Below are 24,560 nucleotides of genomic sequence, written 5' to 3'. Positions count from 1 at the left end.
GAATCTGCCAACTTCTCAATAAGCTTGGAACAAAATTCTTTCCAGAGCCTCAGTTATAAGCCCAGCCAGCTGACACCTTGATTCCAGCCTTATGAAACCTGGGTCTCAGACACCAGCCAAGCCATCCTGTACTTCTGACCTACAGAACTGGGAGATAACACATTTGTGTTGAATTGCTAATGTTGGAGTAATCTGTTACGGCAGCAACAGAAAATTAACACATTAGCCAAAGAACCCAGCATTTGTATGTGTGAAGATTGAGTCAAGTCCTAGATGACAGTGGACTGACGCATAATAGGTAGAAAAGATGATGTATATTCCTAGAGCCCATCCCTTCTCTCCCCTCCCTCCCTTCAGCAACGAATGAACTTGCAAAACACGAGGGGGCATGCAGGAAAAATGATTCTAACTGCTGATGAACAAAGGTGGACAAAACAAAGAAATCAAACAACCAGATGGGGTCTGATGGGGTCTCTGAAGCTTNCCAAGAGTACCTAAAACCTCATATTTCAGACCCATGATCTCACCTTTCCTGACATGCCAGAGCTCCTGCTGTCTCTAAAGTATGTTTGGAGCCTTGACTGTACCCAGAGCTGATATTAAGTGGCTGCACCAGGAGATCCTACCACTTGTGGGTGCTACTGCTACTTCTTATTGGTCACTGCCCATACCAGCCATTAAATATTCTGTATATCTCCCTGATTATATCCAAGTGTATTATATACTTAGTTTTAGTATTCTCTAATATAAGGCTACCTATTGTGATTTTAATAAGTGTTTGCAACCTTTTTTGTACTCCTCCCATTAAGAAGTGGAGTCTACATTCCTTTCTTCTGGAATATGGGCTAGCCTTGGCAACTTGGTTCTAAAACATAAAATGCAATGGAAATGACACGACGGGACTGCCTATGCTAGGCAATTAAGGTCAATACGACGTCCTCCAAGTGTGCCCATATGCTCCCTTCCTCCTCTCTTTCTCAGGAACCTGCTCTCTGGAGCTTCCTGAGCAATCAGCATGCTATAAAGAAGCCCAGTAAACAAAGCCACAGGAGGCATTCCAGCCAACAGCCATCATCAGCTACTAGACATGAGAGAAAAAGCCTTCCCCATGACTCCAGCCCCAGCCACTCTCTGACCGCAATTACATAAAGCTCATAAACACCAAGCACCCCGCTGAGCCTGGTAAAGTGGTTTGTTAGACTGTAGGAGATAACTGAAACACTGACAAGTAGTTGTCCGTAGATTAACTTGTAACCAATGAGTTGACTTTTCTCATAAAAATGTTTTTGTCTGCCCAACACGATGGTTTTTAAAAGGACTGAACTGGAATTCCTTTAAATGAGGTATACAATGACTAGTTCTCCACAGTCCCTACCACACCCTATCAGTTACATTTGTCTACGTCACCATCTGTTAACTGACTGGGCCCTGAAAGCATATATGTTAACAACTTGTCTCCCAACAAGATGTTAACCTCCTTATGGGCTAAGACTATTGCCACAGTGGCATGTGCTGATCAGAAGATTATTACATCTATTTAAATGAATTTATTGCTATATACGCATCTACTTGAATAAACAGAGTGTCATTCAAATGCTTTAAATTCTTTTTACCATGACTTTAGGGTGTTCCTGCAGAATGTGTCTGGGGAAGGACTTAGTAGACAAAGTCAGAGAAGTTCTCATATAAATTTCAAAAGAAAAATATATGGGGATGAAATTATACTGGACAATGGAATACACAAAAGGAGTATAAAAGTAATAATGAAATACAGTTGTTTAAAGACAAGGACATTGGTACCCCGATTTCTCTGAACCATATAAAATAGATATACATCAGGCTTAAATTTTACATTTTACCTATCAACTCCTAAAGATAGTCGAAGGAATATGGAATGGCCAAACCATAGAATATTTATTACTTTATTTATAATATCCTGTAGATTCTATCTCTCCCATTCCATGCTATAGATAATGCACTTACAAACAAAAATTCTGGACAAAATCATAATTTATATCAACATTTGATCTATTTTTACCTATTTTTTTAAAAGATAGAGAAAGAAAATCCAGACATGTCTGGTCACAGCAGAATGAGAGTGAATTAATGGGGAAGCTGACTTAAAGCCATTTCTGTCAAAGAAAAGGGATCCTAAGGGGAAAAATTACTTTTGAGTCAAGCCAAGCAGTGGAGTAAATCCTCTATTTTTAAGCTGATGAAGTGACAATTCTGAGAACCAACCCCTAAATATGTACCTTCAGGGATGACCACCCAATTAATTCCGTTCTTGCTGACATTTCCCATCACGTTAGAAACTTCTTAATGCACATTAGTTCAGCTAAAATGGATTCCATGAGAATGAAAGATAAAGGGTATTTATCTCCTATACCCACAAAGAAGCAAAATGTTATTTCAGAGCTTTGTGGAAATATAATCATGATGTGCTGTTCAAAGTAAACTAGTGTAGTGGAGCTACTCCAGAATCATTCCCACTAGATTAACTCATCAATTTTCAAAACTAAAAGATGTCAATTAAAGCCAGTGGTTATCATGAAACTAAAATTCCCTACAATGCCTGAAAAGGAGCAGCCCAAAATTTCTTTCAAAAACTGAACTATCCTATCACTTTACCACACAAAGAGGACCTTCAATTTCTTAATGTTGCTTTCCCTGAAATAGACATCTAGTCTGAGGAAACAAGAATTAGTACTACTGCATGGCTTTTCATTCCTGTATAACTTTTCCAGAAACATTAACCAATTTAATGTCCTTGTGAAAGAAGTATTTGTTTTCACTGATGGAGAAGAAAACTACACAGAATCACGCAGTTTGCCTAAGCTCACAAAGTCAGCCAGCATTTTTCCAAGGCATGAATATTAGAAATAGTCAAGGCCCTTAGAATCTAACAGTCCATCAGCATTTTAGGATGATGATAAAAAGGACACATTTTGGAGTTTTTCAATTAGCAACAGAGGCCTTGCTACACACCCAAATGCATAATGGCATTTTGAAATTAAAGAATTAACTTGACAGCATCTCTAATATGGAGAAGCGCAAACTCCAAAAATTCAGGAAAATACTGGTGACAAAAATACCTTGAATTATCCACAAACTCCAAGAAGACTCTGAACCGATCTGAAGTAGATCTGAAAGAGCAGGATGATTCAAACAGATCTGTGACTACCATACTACATGGAGATGCTCATTAGGATACTGGAAAACATATGCCAAAGTCAGATTCGAGAAGCTACTTTTAGAACCCTAAGTCTAAAATTCCTTTTTATTTTGTACATCTAAAATTTCAACTGACTAATTGAGGTTAGGAATAAAGAGGAGAGACGGGCTTAGGCATACTGTGATGGGAACAGAGAACCAAGCACAGTGGAGCACATGACTTGAAAGCAGTTACCTGTTTTCCAAAGAAGTCTGAAAGCCTTCTAACCCTCTGTGTTGTTTTGAATGGAGTCAGGGATGGGTAGCACAATAGTTCAGCTTCAGGCCTACTCCTTAAAGTGAAACATGTTGAATTAACTTTGTGGGTGGATGCTGTAGAAAGGCCAAAAGGGAAGAGGGCAGGGATAGGTAGATGGGAGCCATGGGTAAGAGGGACAGGGAGTAATCACAGTGTAAGCCAAGGGTTGGTACAGAGCCTAAAGTTTCTAGAGTCTAGAACAGAGCAGGGAGTTGGGACAGAGAGTAACAAGAGACTCAGAGCATAAAAAGTGCCGTCCAAGATCCAGAGACCAGAATATCAGCCAAGGTTAAAAAGTGGGCCATAAAAAAAAGTAGACCATGGAAACTAGGCTTCCAGCTATGATGCTATGAAATAGTCAGCAAATCCCTTCCACAAAAATCAAATATAAAAGTGGACAAAACGGTCAACAAACAACCATTTTAGGACTCTGGGAATTGATCACCAAATCCTAACAACAAACTGAAAAATGTTTAGTTTTGAAAAATTGCTAAACCTTGGAAGTAAGTAGCCCAGGAGTCTGTGTCCTTCTTGCCGGGGACTGCTCCTGCCCTTCCTGGTGGGGTCAGTGAGAACTTTGTTCTGTCAGGACACATAGGGCTGGCTGGCAAATCAGCAGCTCTATTGCCACGGTGGGTAGACTCAGTTGGAGGTGTATGTGAAAACCTGCAGCTTCAGCAGCTCAAAGTGAAAAACTTGGTAGAAAACAAATGAAAGGATACCCATAGCTCTGCTAGCCTAAAGTTACAGTTCACACTAGCAAGAGTGACAGGCAAGCCCGCAATTTTTTTTAATGCTTATTTATTTATTTTTAGAGAGAGAGAAAGAGAGACAGAATACTCCAGCAGGAGAGGGGAACAGAGAGAGAGGGAGAGAGAGAGAATCCCAAGCAGGCTCCGCACTGTCAGCACAGAGCCCGATGCAGGGTTCGATCTCACAAACCATGAGATCATGACCTGAGCCAAAGTCAAGAGTCGGGTGCTTAATCGACTGAGCCACCCAGGTGCCCCAAGCCAGGAATTTAAAAGGGAGATCTTGGAAATAAAATAGTCATAGAAGGGTGAGGTAAGCTCTCCACACACTCCTGGCTGACTGGGACACTAGTCACACAAACGGGAGAGACTCAGGTGAGCCCAGTGGAAAGTGAACCCCAAAGTTGATTGATAAATGTACTCCCAGCCCATAAACAGATCAAGTGGCAGAGGACAGAAGCCCTCCCGACTCCAAGTATTTGACCAAAAGGTCTACCTACCCCAATCCCTGGCTGAGCGCTAAGCTGTGCAGACACAGAGACAACAACTAGGTAATGAGGCTCAAAAATAAAAATAAGAATTTAAAAGATGAGCAGAGACCTCCATGGCCGCCTACTATATAAGGAGATAAGATTCTGTGGTCTAAGTCAAGGAAAGTTATCTTTTTTTAAAGCCTCAGAAAAATAAATCAGAATCCACAGTTGTTACAATATAGTATCCAAAATGTCATTTTCAATGACAAAAAAAATTATTCTCTACAAAGAGAGAAAGTGTTAAAAAAAAAAAAAAAGGCAGTCAATAATAAAAACTGAGCAAGGCCAGATGTTAGATTTAGCAGACCTGAAAGCAACCATTATAAATTAGTCTACAGAATTAAACTATATTCAAAGAATTAATGGTAAATATGATGGTGACTGAATGAACAGAAAATCACAACAAATAGAAACTAAAAAACAACCAACTGGAAATTCTGAAACTGCAAAGTACAATAACCAAAATGAAAAATGTGTTACATGACTCAAAAGCAAATTTGAAAATGCAGAAAAAACAACCCACAAATTTGAAAGCAGATCAAAAGAAATTATGCCATCAGAAGCACAGCGAGAAAAGAGCAAAGAAGTGGGCGCCAGCAGAACCAAGAGCAATCTACACCTTACATGGAACACCGTGTTAAGTGTTTTTCAATAAAAAATTATCTAAACCTGTAGTGAAGAATTTAATTGTAAGCCTCCTATTTGATACATGGGGATAATAAATAGTACGTACACCTCACAAAAATGATGAGAGGATAAAATTAATTCTAACATGTAAAGCATTTCCCGGCACATTGTCAACATAATAATTGTTAGTTACTAATGAGCATCATACACATTTTGCTAAGGAAGGAATCATGGCTGGCCTTGGCCCCAAAAGTTCCTAGGGAAAGTGCCTACCTTTAGGGAAAGTTCCTATGGGCAGCTGGGAGGAAGGGGAATAAATCAAAACTGCTATTGGAGAAAAAATAATACATCCACCAGTTCTGGGACACTTAATTGCTTCAACAAAATGTTCTAGTTACTTCATAATTATACAACTACTTCTACATTTGTAACCATATTTTTAAGTATTTGTTCTTTTTTAAGATCTTCAAAAGTTTCTGCCTGTGTGTGAAATTCTAGAGAAATTTGTTTTCTATATACATATATTCATAAATAAATCTAGAATGATCTGCAACTATGTACCCTAATAAGCCTTCCTGCAGTACATTTTGATCCCATAATTAGAACGAAGAACAGGTGCATATAATATCACAAATAAGACATCAAAACCTAACATAGATTTTGCCAAACCAAGGTAACTGGCCAGCCAGCTACTCTGACTAAAGGGAATTACAAAATTCGACCTAAAGAGACTTCACTTCCTACCACATATTTATCTCTTTCACCTTTTTTAATTTTTTAATTTTTTTTACTCACTCTGTTTTTGGAACCGCTTTTCTCAGCCAGAAGAAATCAGACTGTGCTAAATACTTGCGGGTTTGCAGGACATTGCCAAAGTAGTCGGATTCTGAAAACTTGATCTGAATAAAACAAACCACAACCGTCAGTGTTCAAAGTGCAGATAAAAGAGAGCTCTACAAAAAGCCTTCTGCACTCAAAATCAGCAACCAGTGGAGAAAAACTGCACTCTTCCCAGCATCTCTCAGCCACCACCAGTTAACCCAGTATCCACAAACCCATGAAATTTAATCTCAGTGATTTTCTTTTAAAATAAAAATCTCCCAAATCAATACAATTGTTTCTGGATTACAGAAAAACAAACAAAAAACAAACAAACAAACAAGAGAAGCTGCAGTAATTTATGATGCGTTTCACTTGCCTCATAATTGAAAAATCTACTTTAACCTTTACAGAACCTATTATCTTAGGTTTGAAATTTCTTGGCTCACATGAGACCTTGGTCTTTTCTAAAAGGTATACTTTATTGTAACATAGGTTCTTCTAATAACATTCAGTTTAGTCAGCTAAAACCTCATTTAGCTTATAGATGATGATTTAGTCAAATGTTAAAATCCGATTTACTGTAATCAGAATTTATTCATGAAGGAAAAAAATGAAAAGTGATTCAGAGTCTTATTTACCACCCTGAGCACAAAGCAGTCCCTAGAATAATTCCATTATTAACAGACATTTGTCTATTACCACCCAAAAAATTGTCTGGTCACCAAAAAGTAATGACATTACAGAGGCAAATCATAGATTACAGCTTGCACTGAAAAACAGGAAGCTGATGTCTCAAAATAATTTGTATATTATAATTGGGAAACAGACATAAAGGATTCTTGAGTTCCTTTTCCTTTTTTGGAAGGGAAATGGCAAACAATTTCAATTCTATTTGCTTTCTACAAAACAAGTTAACTCTACTTAACCTAAATACTATTCAATAATATCTGTATAATAGTAAAAGCAATGGTTTATAGTAACATCTAATACTTTGGTTTTAAAATATATTACTGGGGTGGGGCACCTGGGTGGCACAGTCATTTGAGTATCCAACTCTTGGTTTCAACTCAGGTCATGATCTCATGGTTCATGACTGTGAACCCCGAATCAGGCTCTGTGCTGACAGTGCGAAGCCTGCTTAATATTCTCTTTCCCTTCTCTCTGCCCCTACCCTGCTTGCTCTCTCTCTCTCTTTCTCAAAATAAATAAATAAACTTTTAATTAATTAATTATATTACTAGCACAAATAAGAAAAATACATGTTTGAATAAGCAAATAACCAACAGTAATCAAATACTTATTGACTGTAATATTTTTTGTGTATTTAAACCATATGATTTTAAAAGCAAAATTTAAACTATAGCAAACCCAAGTATACGAAACCCACAGGCATTACATTATAAATATTATACACACATGCACACACACAACTTGATGGTTATACATTTGACAGTCACCTATTTGTTGGCCAATGTCTAGGTCACATTTACCTCTTCCCTAATATGCAATAGATACTCATTGTGTCTGTAGAGTAACTCTGTTAATGATTGATCTTGACCTTTCCAGCAGTCAGGTCAAAATATAAACGAAGGAGCAAAACAAAGGAAGGCACAGGGAGAAAGTTAGGAATCAAAATATCAATTCCTGGCATGTTTGCTGTTCTACTTGACCAACGAGTTATAAAGATACGACTTTAAGCTGTCCCTCCTTCAAGCCTCTTAGCAAAGTGGCTGCTAAATAAATTGTGGTACAGTCACATAATGGAAAACAGCATGGCACTTTAAAAGAGTGGCACGTATGCATGAACATGAGATAATCTCAAAAGCGATGCTGAGTGAATAAGGCAAGTTGCATGTAATGAGCTAATTTAAAGTTTTAAAACATGTAAACCAAGACTATCTGTTGTTTATGGATGTGTATCTATGTAGCAAAAGCATAAAGAAATGTATGGGAATGATAAATACTGAATTCCAGACAGAGTTTATATCTAGGGAAGAGGCAGGTAAGAGGAAAGGACATTAGGTCAAGGCGGATTATAAAAAGAACCTCCACTGTATCTATTTTATTTATTTCAAATGTATGTGTGCATTACAAAGCTAATGTAGCAATGTTTAATATTTATTAAAGCTAGAGGTGTTCAAAATTTGATTTTACATACCTTTCCAATGTTTCAGATGCTTCCAAATAAAATCTCACAATTGATTGTATTTAAAAATAGAAGAAATGTATACCCAAAGCCTCAGAAGACACAGAGTAATAAGCTCCTTGTTTTAGGAAACAACCTCTTAACTAACAATCCTAATGCATTCCTGGGTCATATAGTTAAAAGATGTATCTGCTGTTCTACCCTTAGCCTTTTTTTTAGCTTTTATTCCCAAGATAGCTCTGCCAGAACTTTCAGAGTATGATTGTAACTGATGAAAATTTCAGATATGTTCTTGTGCTCTTCACACTTTCTAGGAAATTCTCTCAAATGAATTTCATTCAAAAATAGGAACTTTTCAGTAATATCAATAGGATCGGTTGTTACTTTTAGAAGAGCTTGCTAATTGTGATGCTTTCCATTTAAAAAAATGGATACTGTTCCATTTAAAAAAAAAAAAACAAAAAAATCTTGATATCCAGGTTGTTCTCTAGGCAGTAAATGGAAAACCATCCAAAATTTTCCTAAAAAAGAAGAGTCCAAAGTCTAAACATACTTTTCAATAAATAAGGTCCTACCATTGCCATAAAAATGATCATGGAGAGCAAAACTCAGAGGCAAGTAACTACAATTTGTCAACAATTTATCTATATTTACAAGGCAATTTTAAAATTGTATTAATCATTAAACAGACTTTTGCGATTTCTTAGCCTACTTTAATCACCCTAGTCCATTTATTTAATGGAAACCACAGGTAACAGGGGACAAAATTTTGCTTTTTCCTGTCACACGAGTTAAGTGTTTGGGGGGAGGGAAGGGCTAGCCTGTTATTCCCAAATGATGGATGGAAAAAGAGCTGGAGATGATGGAACTTGGCAAGGCCACTTCAAATCAATGCTACTTTCACTGGTCTCAATAAGAATGCCGGGGATTCAACAGAAACAGTACAGGGAAGGAGGAGGGGACTGTAAGAATTAAGAGTGGGAGGAGAAGCAGTGAGTAAATACATTATGGCAGTTTATTTATCACACAGCTTTTAAAATAATGCTAGCTAAGGCTCTGGAAGACCAGGACAAGAAAGTAAGTCATGGTAAAGGTTGGTATACAAAATTATATGTAAGCATCAATTTCAGCAATACAAAACTAGAAAGNTGTGGGTGCTTTTTCATTCCTTTTCTCTATTTCCCAAATTTTCCACCATGTGATAATACTTTGATAATTTCAAATATTTCAACAGGCCCTTGAACGAAAAGGGGAAAAACTATGCAACCCAGCGACCACTAGGAAATTTTCACTTGCAAAGATAGCAAGAACAACAAATGCACATAACCATTGTAAAACCACCTGTGATCTTCAAAAATAATGTTTAAACTCTACAAAGGACACTAATTGGCTCAAAAGCCTCTTGTCCTATCTGTTACTGGTGAAAAGGTAGGTCAAGTTGATAATGATTTTCAATCAATTACATCTCCTGACTTTTCAACTGGGTGATCTTTGGGAAAGTATTTGGGGCTCTCATGTCACTTCCTACAAACAGTTGTCCAGATATGAAAATTCAGGGGAATCTGAATTTTTCTTCTTGGAAAGCCTATCCTGGATACCAAGCATCAAATATTGCACATTTAAGGTATAAAGGGATAAAGCTATTACCACACCTCAAGGGTGAGGAACATGTAGGAGGGGCAGAACAAGGCATTGTGATCAGCTTCCCTTAGGGTAAGTACATGTTGATAAGACACTACACAAGCCAATAGGATGTGCACTTAAAACAGTGTTAAGCTGAATCCATGTAAAGATATTCAGAGATATATCTGAATATCTGTAAGAAAGGTTTTATGTTAGGCACCTATAGAATTTTCTAAAACCTTAACGTCAAAAAATTAACAATAGAGTTCCCCTAGGACCCAGCAATAGTACTGCTAGGAATTTACCCAAGGGATCTAGGAGTGCGGATGCATAGGGGCACATGGACCCCAGTGTTCACAGCAGCACTCTCAACAACAGCCAAAACATGGAAAGAGTCTAAGTGTCCATCAACGGACAAATGGATGAAGATGTGGTTTATCTACACAATGGAAAACTACATGGCAATGAGAAAGAATGAAATCTGGCCATGTGTAGCAATATGTTATGCTGAGTGAAATAAGTCAGTCAGAGAAGGACAGATACCATATGTTGGCACGTATAGGTAGATAAGGAGGAGCTTAGTGGAGGACCATGGGAGAGAAGAAGGGGAAAAATAGTTGGAGAGAGGGAGGGAGGCAAACCATGAGAGACTCTTGAATGCTGAGAACAAACTGAAGACTGATGGGGGGGGGGGAGAGGAGAAGGGGGGTGATGGGCATGGAGGAGGGCACTTGTTGGGATGAGCACTGGGTGTTATATGGAAACCAACTTGACAATAAACTATTAAATTTTTTTTATTAAACAAACAATGGAATTCAGATGTCATACTTATATTTTCCCTTATTTATGGCAAAGTAATATGCAAGACTGCTCCATTTAGATGGCTTTGTCCATAAGTATTATGTGCATATCCATCCATCCATATATATATACATACAGAGAGACAATGTTCAAAATGTTGAACTTACATATATGGTATACTGCAGATGAGGCAGTTTCCAAAAGCAGCCACATATGGGTGACTCTCAGGAATGCCAGCTAGCACACCAGCCAGGAACCACATGGAACCAGATACCTTGTAGCCACCACTGGGAGAAAGGGGAGGTCATGGTCTGATCTTGCCAGGGGAATACTAAAGATAGAGGCCAGTTTGTAGGAGTTAAGGAAAGCTGGTTGAAAGGTTAGCAGGTACCAGGGCACTCCTCTCCAGTGCCAATTCTTGGCTCTTCAGGACCATGGTAGCCAGAGATAACTTGGGAGAATTCAGGACAATGTTTTCTTTCTTTACCTAGTGTATACAAGTATTTACAACATGTTTTTCTGAAGCATGTCCCCTAAATATCACCTTACTCTTGCATAGTGGCAGTAGCACTCTCTGTCATTCTCACACACACACAAAAGCTCCACTAGCTAGAGCAGAACAAGACCCACCCCAGAGAATATTATGTGGGTTCACACATCTGTATATCTCTATATGTGTATTTATATCTTTATGTTTGTATGTGTTTATCACTCACCAGAAACACTGATCTTCTCTGAAAAATTATCCAGATCCAATTCTCCTAAGTAAATAGAGGCCAGCTGGGACTCTGACTTGAGCCCTTACTCCAATTCTCCATTGGCTTTCACAAAAATGAATGAAATGCCTAGTGGGGGCAGCTATTTACCTACGGTGTCTCAGCTACATGCCCACTCTTTTATTATGTTCTATAATGCTGGGTGTGGGAATCTGAAAACTATATTTCCCAGGCCCAAGTGCCAGTTGGTTTTCTGCCAATAGGAGGCACTAGGCGAACTCAGCAGGTGGCAGAAGGGGAAAAGCTGCTGTGTTTGCTCTCTTTCATTCTCTCTCCTCTTTCTTCTGATGATGCTGCTGGAGTAATCTTCAGCCCCTCTTCCTATTAATTCCCCCCGCTTTGAAATACCTAGTGTGGTTCTGGCTTTCCCAGCTAACACACCAACCCTTCCACAACTGGTGTCAACTCGCTCTTGGGTCTGTTTTCATCAAGCATCAAGGAAGGAACACTTTGTAAGGCCAATTTGAAAATGGACCTACGCCTACATTTTTAAGCTAATCAGTACTGTGTCCCGCATACTACTGGGGGTTCACACAAAGAGCATCCCCTGCTCTTTTCAAAGACTAAAGTAAGATTGTTGTTCAAAAATACTTTGCTGGGTATCTCAGTTTACCTTGTCAGCCTCAGAGAGGGAAAATTTTTTTTTCTCCAATTCTTTACATTTGCCTCTGAGTTCTTTTCCATTTGCTCTTATCTCCACATGAGCCCAACTCAGTCTTCAACCTTTCTCCTTGACCTTCATCTGATTCGTTACCTAATCTCTATCCTCTTTCCTTTAGCCATTCTGCCTGACGAATCATATCTTCGCTTGCATCAAATGAAGTAAGCTTTTTCATTTCCAATAGCCTCTCACTACTCAGAGCTTGTATTACCAGAAATTTCTCACAGGCCCTAGAGTAGTCCTTATCTACATGTTTCTCAAAACTGAAAACACAGCCTCATTGTATAACAGCAATACTTTAGTCCCATTGCTATTAACCTCGGTGACACTATTACTGTCTATCACATCAAGCATCCTTTACCTATTTTCAGGTTGGGTTTTATTCATTTCTTCTATCTATTTCTGAACACAAATGTATTTTTATTTCAGTATTTGGATGTTTTTTCATCAACTGTTTTTTAAACTATTAGAAATTCTTGGGTTCAATCGTGTCTACTATGGCAATGAATCAGATGAAAGCCGTTTCTTGACAAAAGATCTTACAAATCTTGGTGTCTAATGGCTTCAGTTCAGACCCTGGAGAAACAAGGAAGCATACCTAACACTGCATCCTGTCTGGCATCTGGATTCAGTGTAAGCACTCAATGCATTCGGTGGGTACTTACATTTTGGGCACTCACCTTAGACAACAGCAGACTGCCAACAAAAGCTGATCAACTAAATATGGTCAGTGAGCCCTCGATGCTATCTTATTTGATTAAAGCCTGAGACTGTTCCATCTGTATAGCCTTTTAAATCAATTTGAGGCACCTGGATACTGCACGAGTCAATTCATAATGACTTTTCCACACCAAAATAACCTATCATAACTATATATTAAAGATGTCCTAATTGAACACCTTATGTTGTGCCAGCGTTGATTATAAATATTCTAAGTATGTTAACTTATCTGATCTTCACAGCAGCCCTATAAGGGAGGGATTATTATTGTCATCTCCACTTCAGTATGAGGAATCTGAGGCACAGAGAGGTTGCATAAGATACCCTAGGTCACACAGGTAGTAAATGGCAGACCAGGGATTTAACTCCAGGCACTTTGATTCCAGGACCCACGTATATACCCACACACCAAAATGCCTCTCACAGTGTTTCATCTACATCTTTGACTTGGAATAGTTGCCAGTCCCACTCAGGCTCTCTAAGGCATTTTGTGCCCTGGGGATGCTCTTCTCAGCAGTGATAGTTATCATTCTGATCCACAAGTTAAGATAGTTCTCATTCTGATCTACCCCTCATAGGGAACCTACTTATGCAGCAGAACATTATGACAGGCGCTTTTACATTTATATACTTGTCCTTGGAATGTGAGTTCTGCTTGCCTTTCCTGCTCACAGAGCTGGCTCCAAGGACACAGCCTTGGTATAGTGATGAGGTGTTGAGAACACCCACACAGTATATGTGACTGAACCTAGTTATGGCCTCTATATAAACTTTAGATTTGGTGGGCAGATGCAGGGATATACTCATCTTGCTGCCCTAGTATGTAAGTCCCCTTGGCTTATTAAACTACCACCTGCCAACCTGGTGTGGCCTGCCTCTTCCTTCAGTTCCCGCCCACTGAGCATGGGGGCTGGTTTCAGATTGCCCCCAGGAAACTTCTGAGGAGCTTGCAAACCCACAGCCAATCACCAAAGGGAAGCTACCTGAAGCTGCACAAGATCAAACGACTAATAAATGGAAAAGGCAGAATCACTCCAAGGCTTGTGCTTTTAATGCCTTGGCAATATGACCTCCCACTCTTTTCTTCCCCCTTCCCCACTGGCTCTGGGAAGCGTCTCCCACCGATTCTTCAAATCTGCTACTCTTCCTCCAGTGCAGGTACCTGACCAGGACCTTGCAGAACCCTTCTCATCACAAGCAGAGCTTTTTAGACCCAGATGTCAGTCCAGGCTCTGATACTCTGTAGAACACTGAGGAAATCACTGAACATCTTTGAGTCTCTACGTCCTTTTCTGCAAAATGGAGAAAAACACCATCTCCTTCACAGGATCACCGTGGAGCTTAAAATATAATGCACAGGAATGTGTCCGGTGCAGCAGTTATTTTTAATGATCATAATAATACTGAGATTGTTCAGCATCAAAACAATGTATAAGACAGGCTGAAGCATAAGCATCTTCCTGCATGGCAATACTTTGGTCAATTGGGTCAATACTTTTGAAGGCTATACCTTGGAGCCCAATGGGGAAACCTGATCATTAAAGCTTTTTCTCACTTCTGAATAATCTTATAAAAGTCTGATATTCATCTACAAAGCTAGGACTGCTTCTGGAATATGTGACTTGTCAAACCACAATTTCAGGGAAGATCTATACCTCAGAACCTTACTTACTTAACAAACTAAAAAACTACGTTTCCAAGAAAATCTATTAAGTGGTAAAAACAGAGAGTTTTGTGAGGAAGAAAAGTTCTTTATCAGAACTATTTACAGGAAAGGAAGTAACACTCCTTGTGATTAGAAGGGTCTGTTATGAATATATCTACTGGAAAATACATGTCCCAAAATATTAGAATACAAAAGAATTATTACTATTCCTCTATCAATAACTTACTGCAAATATACAGTCCAACTCACAATAAATTATAGAGTCATATGTATGTGTACTTAATCTGCCAAAACACTCATAAAGTTTAATGAAGTTAACTCCCAGCAGGCAGATTTATTACTAGTCACTTAATATGAATCAAGCACATAAAGAATGTTTAACAACAAACATCATGCATTTTACATTAGAACACACCCACTAATTGTAAAATACTCAATTTGTTTAATTCTTTCCTTTATGATCAAATCAGACTGAATTCAGGTCCATTTGCTTTATGGTACCCACTCAGCTATGCGTTCTTTCTGACAGTTCCTTTAATTTGAATCTGTTCTAAATCTTCTTATATGCCTGGCATATTGAGGCTCATATCTAGCCAAGGAATGAATCAAAAGTTGGTGCTTTCTGGCACTACACGGTTTACGTGCTTGGACTTGGGTTAGTTGAAAGGCACAAGGCCAGAAAAACTTGCCAAAAAACAAAAATACAGTATATTTAGCACTTACTGCTTTGAGGTCTTCATTAACATAAGTGTCATTCATTATAAATTCAGGATACCCAACTTTTGCCAAAACAGCTCTTGCCTATAAAAAGGAAAGAGAAAAATGACGTCAGAGTTTCAGCACTTAAATCATTAATAATCACACAATGTAGGAATGCAACTTTCATCTCCAAACTCTCTTTACTGAGTATTTAGTACAGTATATGCAACCCACTGTGAAATGCAGGGAAAAAAAACACTTTTTTAAAATTTAGTCCCTACCTTCAATATACTAGCAATACAGTAAATGTAGCAAACACATATATAGTAATAAATAAAATTAAGGTTTTAAAAGAAAGAAAATATTGTTATCCAAGTCCAAAGCGAAGACTAATCCCTCATGGGGAAAATGTTTAATGAAGGTGACCAAACTGATCCTTAGAGAATGGTTGGGATTTCAAAATGCAGAAGTGAGGGGTGCTTGGCTGGCTCAGTCGGTTAAGCGTCCAGCTTCAGCTCAGGTCATGATCTCATGGTTTGTGAGTTCAAGCCCCACATCACGCTCTGTGCTGACAGCTCAGAAGCTCAGAGCCTGCTTCAGATTCTGTCTCCCTCTTCCTCTGCCCCTCTCCCACTCATGGTCTATCTCTGTCTCTCTCTCAAAAATAAACATTTTTTTAAAATGCAGAAGTGTGACAAAGAACATTCCAGAAGAGCAAACAACAGGGGCAACGACAGAGCTCAGGATAGAAGGTCACATGGCATAGAGAGGGGGTATACCTTGCTATAGATGGACTAGAAAGCACTAGGAGGGTGAGAGCAGTAAACAATGCAGGAAAACCGGTTTGGGCCAGTTCACAAAGATTCCTGAATGCCATGCAAAGAGTCTGTATTTTATTTTATAAATAGGAGAGAACAGGGGTGCCTAGATGGCTCAGTTGGTGAGCTGTCCGACCGGCTCAGGTCATGACCTTACAGTTAGTGAGTTTGAGCCCCATGTCAGGGGTTGATAGCCCAGAGCCCGCTTGGGATTCTCTCTCTTCCTCTCTCTCTCTCTCTCTCTCTCTGCCCCTCCCCTGCTCATGCTCTCTCTTTCTCTCTCAAAAATATATAAAACATTTTTTAAAAGTCAGTAGACAGGAGAGAACTAAATATTTTTAGTAGGAGTAAGACAGGAGGAGACACCCTTCAGCAAGATTATCATGCCACACTGAGAATGATGGTGGCCAGGATCCCTGAAAGACTGGAGGTAGAGAGTCCAGACTAACTTAAGATGTGTCATAACCATCCTTTTGATAGACATACTAATTACTCCCTGTGTTCTGCAGCATAAAAAGAATGAAGGAAGGAAAAATCATGTTAGGCACATACAAGGAGTTTGCACAGCAGGGACTGGCAAACCATGGCCCCTAGGCCAAATCTAGTGTCCCCTCTCCTGCCCACCCCCCTTCCATCTGTTTTTATATAGTTTTACTGGAACACAACCATGCCCACTCATTTACATGTAATCCGTGGCTGCTTCTGCACTACGGAGGCAGAGCTGAGTAGATGGAACAGAAACTCTGTAGCCCACAAAACCTCAAACATTTACTATTCTCCCCTTTATAGAAAAGGTTTGCCAACTCTTGCTCTAAAGAAACTTTACAATCCCATGTGAAAATCTGTCTCTCTCTTCTCCCAGATTCTGGATTTCATAAAAACCAAAGAGTGGCTTACTCAAAGAGTTAGTACATGGTAAGGGATCTGCCCAGCTCCCCCTGGGATCCCTTCTATTGCTTCTCCACACCCCTCTCCAGCATCTCATGTTCTTCTTTTCTAGTAGCAGGCACATCAGATCTTAGAAGGCCTGCCCTAGGGCTACTGGAGCCAATGGCCCGCATTCAAAACAGTTCCTTCTTGGGACTTCATCTACCTTCAGATCCCATCCCCACTCTCTCCCACCCCAGCGGCTTTGAGCCAATGACTGGCTGTAGCAGAAGTAGGAAAGCCCAGCTGTTTTTGCCTCAATTTGGGACAAACTGTGAGGTCCGATTTGCACTCCAGAGTTCCCCTAAACTTCCCTTAAAATCACACTCTTGGCTGTCTCTCGCTCTTCTCTGGCTAGCTTCCCCCATTCCCTCAGTGGTTTCTCTTGGGAACACTTGCAGAATAAATCCTAAATACCATGCCCCCAAATCCTCATCTCCAGCTTTGCCACCAGAAGACCCAACACTAGACACCAGGCAACACCAAACACACTGGTTTTATTCAAGCACAGCAAAATCAATGACCTTTGCACATTGCTCTTGGTAATGAGTTGTTTTCCTTTAGTCCCTTGCAATTTTCCTCACCCAAGAAATAAATACAATAAGATAATACATTTTCCTTATCTTCCTTCAGATAATTCAGATATTAAATATCAGAAGAAACCTGAAACTCATGACTCAAAGGATTTTACAAGTGCCACAGGACACAGTCATAAGGGGTTTTGCTGTCCCAGCCTCAAATATACCACAGATCAAATTCTGCCTTCAAATTCCTGTGAGTTACACTGAAAGCCTGATGTGAACTAGAGAACAAATAACTAGAGGTTACAACTTTCCCCCAACACCACACAATGCCTCTTCTGCCTGTAAATTCCCTTGTTTCAAGACCGTTGTACTATTTCTCTCATGGCATTTAAGTCCTTGTTGCATTTTATGAGCTCACCACTAGTCACATGAGTAACACAGAGCAAATAAAGAGCTCCAGATAGTTTCCCCAAAAGTGAAGAGATGTATAAGCTGAGTCATCTACAATCGTTTTCTGAATATTGGTCTTCCTGGAGCATGCTGATGAATTATGCATTGTTTTTCAAACCTCACGCTCTGGGACCCCCACTGCACTATGGAGCTTCACGGAATATATTACCTTCTACACTGTACATGCAGGTCACTGAATCCTTTATTTTTTATTTAGCAATACCAAGACCTGAAGAGAGCCAGAAGAGAAATAGAAAGAATCTGTAATTCATCTCCCAAGGACACATAGATAGAATAAGATAATAAGAATAGTACCAACACTGCCAACAGCTGAACAGAGTGCTCTTCTTCCCAGAATGCGCCCTTTATGTATGCCTCCATTCAAGTTCAAACAGTCCCTCTGTCAGATGGTCTGTCATCAGTTCCACATCATCCTACCCCACCCCATTCGACATTCTTCACTGAGAAGCTTCAGAAGTCCATCTCCAGAAATCCCATGGAGCATGGCTCCACACTAGAATCTGCCACTGAGAAGCACTTATAGTACAATGGAAAGGCAGAAGGAGACACTATTCACTTCCATTGGAAGCTATAGGCAGACAGAGAGGCATCTGCAGATGGCAGACAGAGCAGTGGGCCAGCAGTTTCTAGGCAGTCTCCTGTGTGAGGGCAGTAGTTCACTAGGAGATTGTGGCCTTTGCTCTCCAGCCTTCCCAGTGGTTGCAGAAACTTCCAATTCCCTGTATTATATATCTTCCTGCTTGATATACTTAGAAGGGTATTCATGTTCCTGCATGAACTCTGATATACCCTTTAAGGCAAACAGTGATTATGTCACTTTTTAAGTTTTCATGAATAAGATAAATGAACACCGACAGCTTGATGGCTTGCTAAAGGACAAAGTATGGTGACACAGGCATGAAATTAATTACCCCATGGGTTGGTTACATGGATAAGAAGGAAAGGCAAATCTTACCGCAAATACTGAGAGAACAGTGGTATAAACAGATAACAGACTACATATTATGTTCAGCAAGGAATATTTCCTAGACTGATTGTGGCTAATCAGAAACTCCAGAGTTTTCTGTAACCATCCATTCCTTATTCACATAAATTTTTGGAAAGGGATTGCTGCACGTGACAACCAAATGTCCTTCCTCAATGGAGTAGGCTCGAGCCACGGCTGATCTTCACTACCTTTGTGAGGCTGGGCAAAGTACTTACTTTTCTGAAGCAAATACTGCCTACTGTCTACTAAATATCCATTCTCCTTTCCTTCTCTTAGTATCAGACCCCAATTCTGCTTAGGGTGACAAAGGAACAAACAAAAAAATAGCTGTGTCATCTAGCTGCCTTTGCAGAATTGGCTATGGAATGAGATTCTGGCCAATGGCCGCATTCTACTTCCAGGAGTCCATTTTTAAAAAGGACAGATTTGGCTGGTATGTGTTTTCTGCCTTTGGTCGAGGGTTTCCAGATCTCAGCCCTACTGACATTTTTGAGCCAGATAATTATTGCTGTGGAAGGTGTCCTGTACACTGTAGGATGTTTAACAGCATCATTGGCTTCTTCTACACACTAGATGCCAGTATAAACACCCAACGCCAAATCTGGACAATCAAAATTGTCTCCAGTTATTTCCAAATGTTCCCTAGGGGAAAAACTGCCCTGAAGTGAGAACTATTGCTTTAGCTTTCCCTCTTCTTCTTTCCTATAATGCTGATGCAATGCCAGAGGTAGAGCAGCCATCTTGTAATCACAAGGCATGAAACATGAGGAAGAAATCTGCATGCTAAAGATGTTAGAATGAAGAGTTGATGGCACCTGGAGCCCATCATATCAGCCCTGAACTGCCTACTTCTCCCCTCCACCACATAAGGAAAGTAAACTCCTTATTTGTTTAAGGCATGATATGCCATGTTTTCCATTAGCTGTAGCTGAATGTAACCCATTTAATACACTCTCATCAGATGCAGTCTAAGAAAAACATAGGACCTACTTCAGAGGGTCGCCTGCAAGGATTCAGAATGACACAGCCTGTAAAGCAAATTTTTATGCCTTGGTCCCGAGTCCATGATGAATAAATGCTAACTGCAGACTACAAACAGAAAGTAGAAACATGACTTCTTCCAAGGATTTGGAGTAACTGCTGTGCACTTGTTTAGAGGGTCCTTCAGGTGAGTCCAGACCAGATCACACTCTCTTTTTTTAATGTTTATTTATTTTTCAGAGAGAAAGAGAGACAAAGCACAAGTGGGGAAGGGGCAGAGAGAGAGAGAGGGAAACACAGAATCCAAAGCAGGTTCCAGGCTCTGCACTGACAGCAGAAAGCCTGACACAGGGCTCAAACTCTTGAGGCATGAGATCATGACCTGAGCCGAAGTTGGACGCTCAACCAACTGAGCCATCCAGGTGCCCCAATCACACTGTAAACCAAATGCCTGAACTCCCCTGAGGAAAACTGGCACTGTTCTGAATCTGAGGTCCAGTTTCAGAGGGCCAGGCAAAGTGGTGAGACATAACAGCTGTTGGAGCAACCTGGTAATCAATGTGGAGACACATGTGCCCATGAGATTCTTGGAGCATGGCGGAAGGTTTCCCAAACAAAGCCAAACTCTATTCATGAGCCAAGGTTCAGAACCCAAGCTATTCACACCTCCAAAAAACTCTGAGGACTCTTTTGAGGGCCACTGTTCACAAACCTTCGAAAATGGACACAAGCAACACTAAGAAAGCTAATTCTAGAAAAGATCAAAGAAAAAGGTTGCCTTTAGTATTTGCATATTGGTTTCTGCCTCCCTCTCCTTTCTGTCTCCTGTATTCATTCCTCCCAACATCTAGCAGGCCCTGGGGATGTTCATACCATTTGCTCCCTGACCATACCCAAACTGGCCTCTTCTTGGCAATGCACTGGCTCCAAAGTCATCTCCCCCTTCACTCTTCATTCATCAAAAGTGTCATTCCCTCAAGGCAGCTAATCCATTAGCTGTCACTGAGGCCTCAAACTAATTTGTAATAAAATGTGAGTAACTAATAGCAATCTAATTTATTAACCCTGAAGAAAGATCTGTATTTAAAAGAGTACTTCATTAACCAAAGGGATAAATCCAATTTTAAAGGAGGTTTTTAGAGCTAAGGGAACCTTCTTTCTGCTACTACTCAAATTAAGCCAATGGCCTATTCCATGTAATCACCATTGTGTTCCCCACACGCAGCACAATGGCAAGCACGTAGCAAGTGATCAATGCACAATAAATATTGATTTGTATAATGAGTAATTTGGTTGATAAACCACTCTGACCAATGTCAACAATAGTTTCAGAAAATATGAAAGGTTACAGTCTACCACATGACATTTAAGGCTGCTAATACCAAGGCACATTTCCATATTAACTGATCTTACCATATAAGGAAAAAAGTGGGGGAAAAAGAGACTGTGTGAGAACCAAGGGAACTTTCTGGAAAATGGAGCAATGTTTATAATCCATTGGAATTGATTCCTAAGGACAACCAAAACTGTCTTAATATAAGCTATTACACAAGCAACAAATAACTTGTTGAGAAAGGGCGCTAAGCTCAGGAGTTTCCTTGGTTAAAGAAACTTACAAATATATAAATGATCCATGGTCTCACCGTGTTTGCATAATGAAACTGAGGAAAAACATTCTACGACAACTTGCCATTACTGCCACTACAAAGTAACAGCACTGTCTTAATTTTCTGAACCTCTCAGTTTCTCATCTGTAAAATGTGGATAAATTTACTTCTAATACAAATACAGTAAAACAGAGAGTTGATAAGTATTTGGATAATAAAGGCACTGGGAAAGGAAAAGTTCAATCACCTAGATCAAGGGTAAGCAAACTTCACCTGTAAATGACCAAATAGTAAATACTCTCAGTTTTGCCAGCCATATGGTCTTTACTGCTACTCCACTCTGCTGTTGTACCCAGGAAAGCAGCTGTAGATGACACATAAATGAACGGCTGTGTCTGTGTTCTACTAAAACTTGAATCTCATATAACTTTTATGCATCATGATATATTCTTATTTTGATTTCTTTAAACCATCTGAAAATGTTAAATTCATTCTTGGCTTGTGGGCCATACAAAAATAAGCAGCATGCCAAACACAGCCCAAGAGCCATAGTTTGCTGGGGTGACATAGACACTTCAGTGCAAGTGGATTGTTCATTGAGTTGCCTCCACTGGTGGCACAGGGCCTAGTACACAGTAAGTGCTCAACAATGCCAGCCCAACTGATTTACACTGAGCAGTGCAGGGGAGTCCATGTGTATGTGCATCTGCAGGCATTTTTAGCTACTTTTTATTTTGTTTTGCTCTTTGCTATTACTAACATGTACATACAACAAATCTTAATTGCTTAGGAGTTTATTTCTTGCCCTAAAGTCTTAGGGCTAGAGTTCTAAAAAATTACAATTAATCCCGTGGAGGCAACAGAGAGTTCATAAAGTGAGGATTATTTCATTGAGAGACAGAGAATAACTACCACAGATGAACTCAGAAAAACAAGGATGGGCATGGAGGAGGACACTTGTGGGGATGAGCACTGAGTGTTATGTGGAAACTAATTTGACAATAAACTATTAAAAAAAAAAAAGAAAAGAAAAACAAGGAACATCGGAAATTTAAAACACAATGCAATTTAAACACTCAAGTCACCCCTCTTTCCCAGAATTTTCCACAAGGTACGCTACAATGTGACAGTGCTGGTGGGAAGAACAGAAGAAAACATAATTCAGCTTTACTTGGCTGTGACGATGAAGCAGTGTCTAATTTTGACACAGATGACCAAGCTGATTTAAAGACTGGTCAGAAGAATTGCCTTACTCCTGATTTTTCAAAGCCATTTAGTATTAAGCTGATTGGCAGAAAGCGAGATGAAAAGCTCATTTGTTTTAATCCCCACCGACTTGGCTGTTTAGGAGAGTCAGGTAAATTCTCCGACGTCTTGCATGTATTACATCAAAGGGATCACTTTAATCACTTAATTAAACAGCTTTGTGTTTCTGCTTCCTAGTTAAGTCTCTTAGCACATTTTTTTCTTTTTTATTAATTTAACCAACTTAAGAAAAAAAGGAAACTGATGATCAATTGCCCTTTTACAAACAATTTAGAGCACGACTTTTTCAAGCCTTGCAATGGCTTTGAAAGCTTCCGTCAGGCTTAGCCACACTGATGCCTCATTTTCTCTGATGAGTTCTGTAATAACTATTAAACATCAATCACAATTCTGGGCTTTAAGCATCTGAAAGTTCAGGAGACTGTACATGAATTACTATCCTTCAAAACAATGGCAGTTTTCATAATAACAAACAAATGATGGACTACTGTAGATGCCTTGGCTGAAGATATCATCCTAAACAGAGCTGATGGTATTGAAGAAAATTAGCCTGGGGAACAGGCTTTAATATCCTCTGGGGCTATCTGGATCCCACAAATAATAACAATGCATTTATCTGAAAAATCAAATTTTATCTTCTCAGTAAGGATGGCACTGATTTATTAAGAGTCTTGGAAAACTTGAATTCTGCAAATTGCTTTTGGGTGTGGTTCACAGGCTCACGCATCATGCTGGGGTGGAAGATAAGTTAAGCCTCCCCTAAATCAGAGGGCTTTGTAAGTGCAAGTCACAGTTGTGACTTTACAAAAGCTGGAAACCAGGAATGCTCAGATTTCAGCTCTTCCATCCTAAACCTTGCCCGAGTCATGTCCCTGTATAGCAGACAATCCTCATTTCTCGCCAAACATGGACAACAGTCTAGGAAGCGTTCCAAATCACAAACCAGCTCCATCCATCCCTCCTCTTTTCTTGAAACTCCAACTCAGTGTGTCTTGGAGGTGGACAGTTTTTCCAGGCTGAAAAAGGAAAACTACGCAGGCACGGGTAGCTATAGTTGAGCCAAACTGGCGCTGAACATTTCCCTGGTGCCTTTGCGATGGTCCCCTCACTTGGATGAGTATTGCACCCAACAGAGTTAAAGAAAGAAACCAACATTTGGGTTTTCTTAGTAAATAAATGGAGCAGGGAACAGCGATAGAGTTAAGAACCCCAGGGGCGCCTGGGTGGCTCAGTCGGTTAAGTGTCCGACTTCGGCTCAGGTCACGATCTCACGGTTCATGGGTTCCAGTCCCATGTCAGGCTCTGTGCTGACAGCTAGCTCAGAGCCAGGAGCCTGCTTCGGATTCTTTGTCTCCCTCTCTCTCTGACCCTCCCCTGCTCAGGCTGCCTCTCTCTCTCTCAGAAATAAATAAAACGTTAAAAAAAAAAGAAACCCAAACTATCCTAGGATTAATCCATTAAACAACATATCCCCCTGAGTGTAGGTAGGGGCAATATTACCTTAAAAACAGAGGGAAGTCTCATATACTCCCTTTAAAACTGAATAGGAGAGTGACCAGATCATAACGTTTTTTTTTTAATCAACGTCTTTTTATGACTTTCAATCACATATAGTCAATTGTTCACAAACTTTTTGCAAACACCCAAAAGCTGCTAAACCCAAAAGCTGCTTCATTTATC

General features: G+C 39.8%; 1 protein-coding gene across 1 annotated transcript in view; it reads right to left on the bottom strand.

Annotated features, from left to right (window-relative positions):
* Positions 1-24,560, bottom strand: part of PHEX (phosphate regulating endopeptidase X-linked) — a 201,795-nt gene that overhangs the window by 53,019 nt on the left and 124,216 nt on the right. The window contains exons 13-14 of the mRNA XM_077770526.1: positions 15,323-15,400; positions 6,180-6,283 (exon numbers count right to left, since the gene is read on the bottom strand). Of these exons, the coding sequence (XP_077626652.1) occupies positions 6,180-6,283; positions 15,323-15,400 (182 nt within the window). The remainder of the gene's footprint in view (positions 1-6,179; positions 6,284-15,322; positions 15,401-24,560) is intronic.

This window comes from Crocuta crocuta, unplaced genomic scaffold, assembly GCF_008692635.1.
Source record: "Crocuta crocuta isolate KB4526 unplaced genomic scaffold, BGI_CrCroc_1.0 scaffold488, whole genome shotgun sequence".
NCBI classification, from domain to species: domain Eukaryota; kingdom Metazoa; phylum Chordata; class Mammalia; order Carnivora; family Hyaenidae; genus Crocuta; species Crocuta crocuta.
Note: the sequence above shows the minus strand (reverse complement) of the source record. Positions and strands in the feature narration are given on the sequence as shown.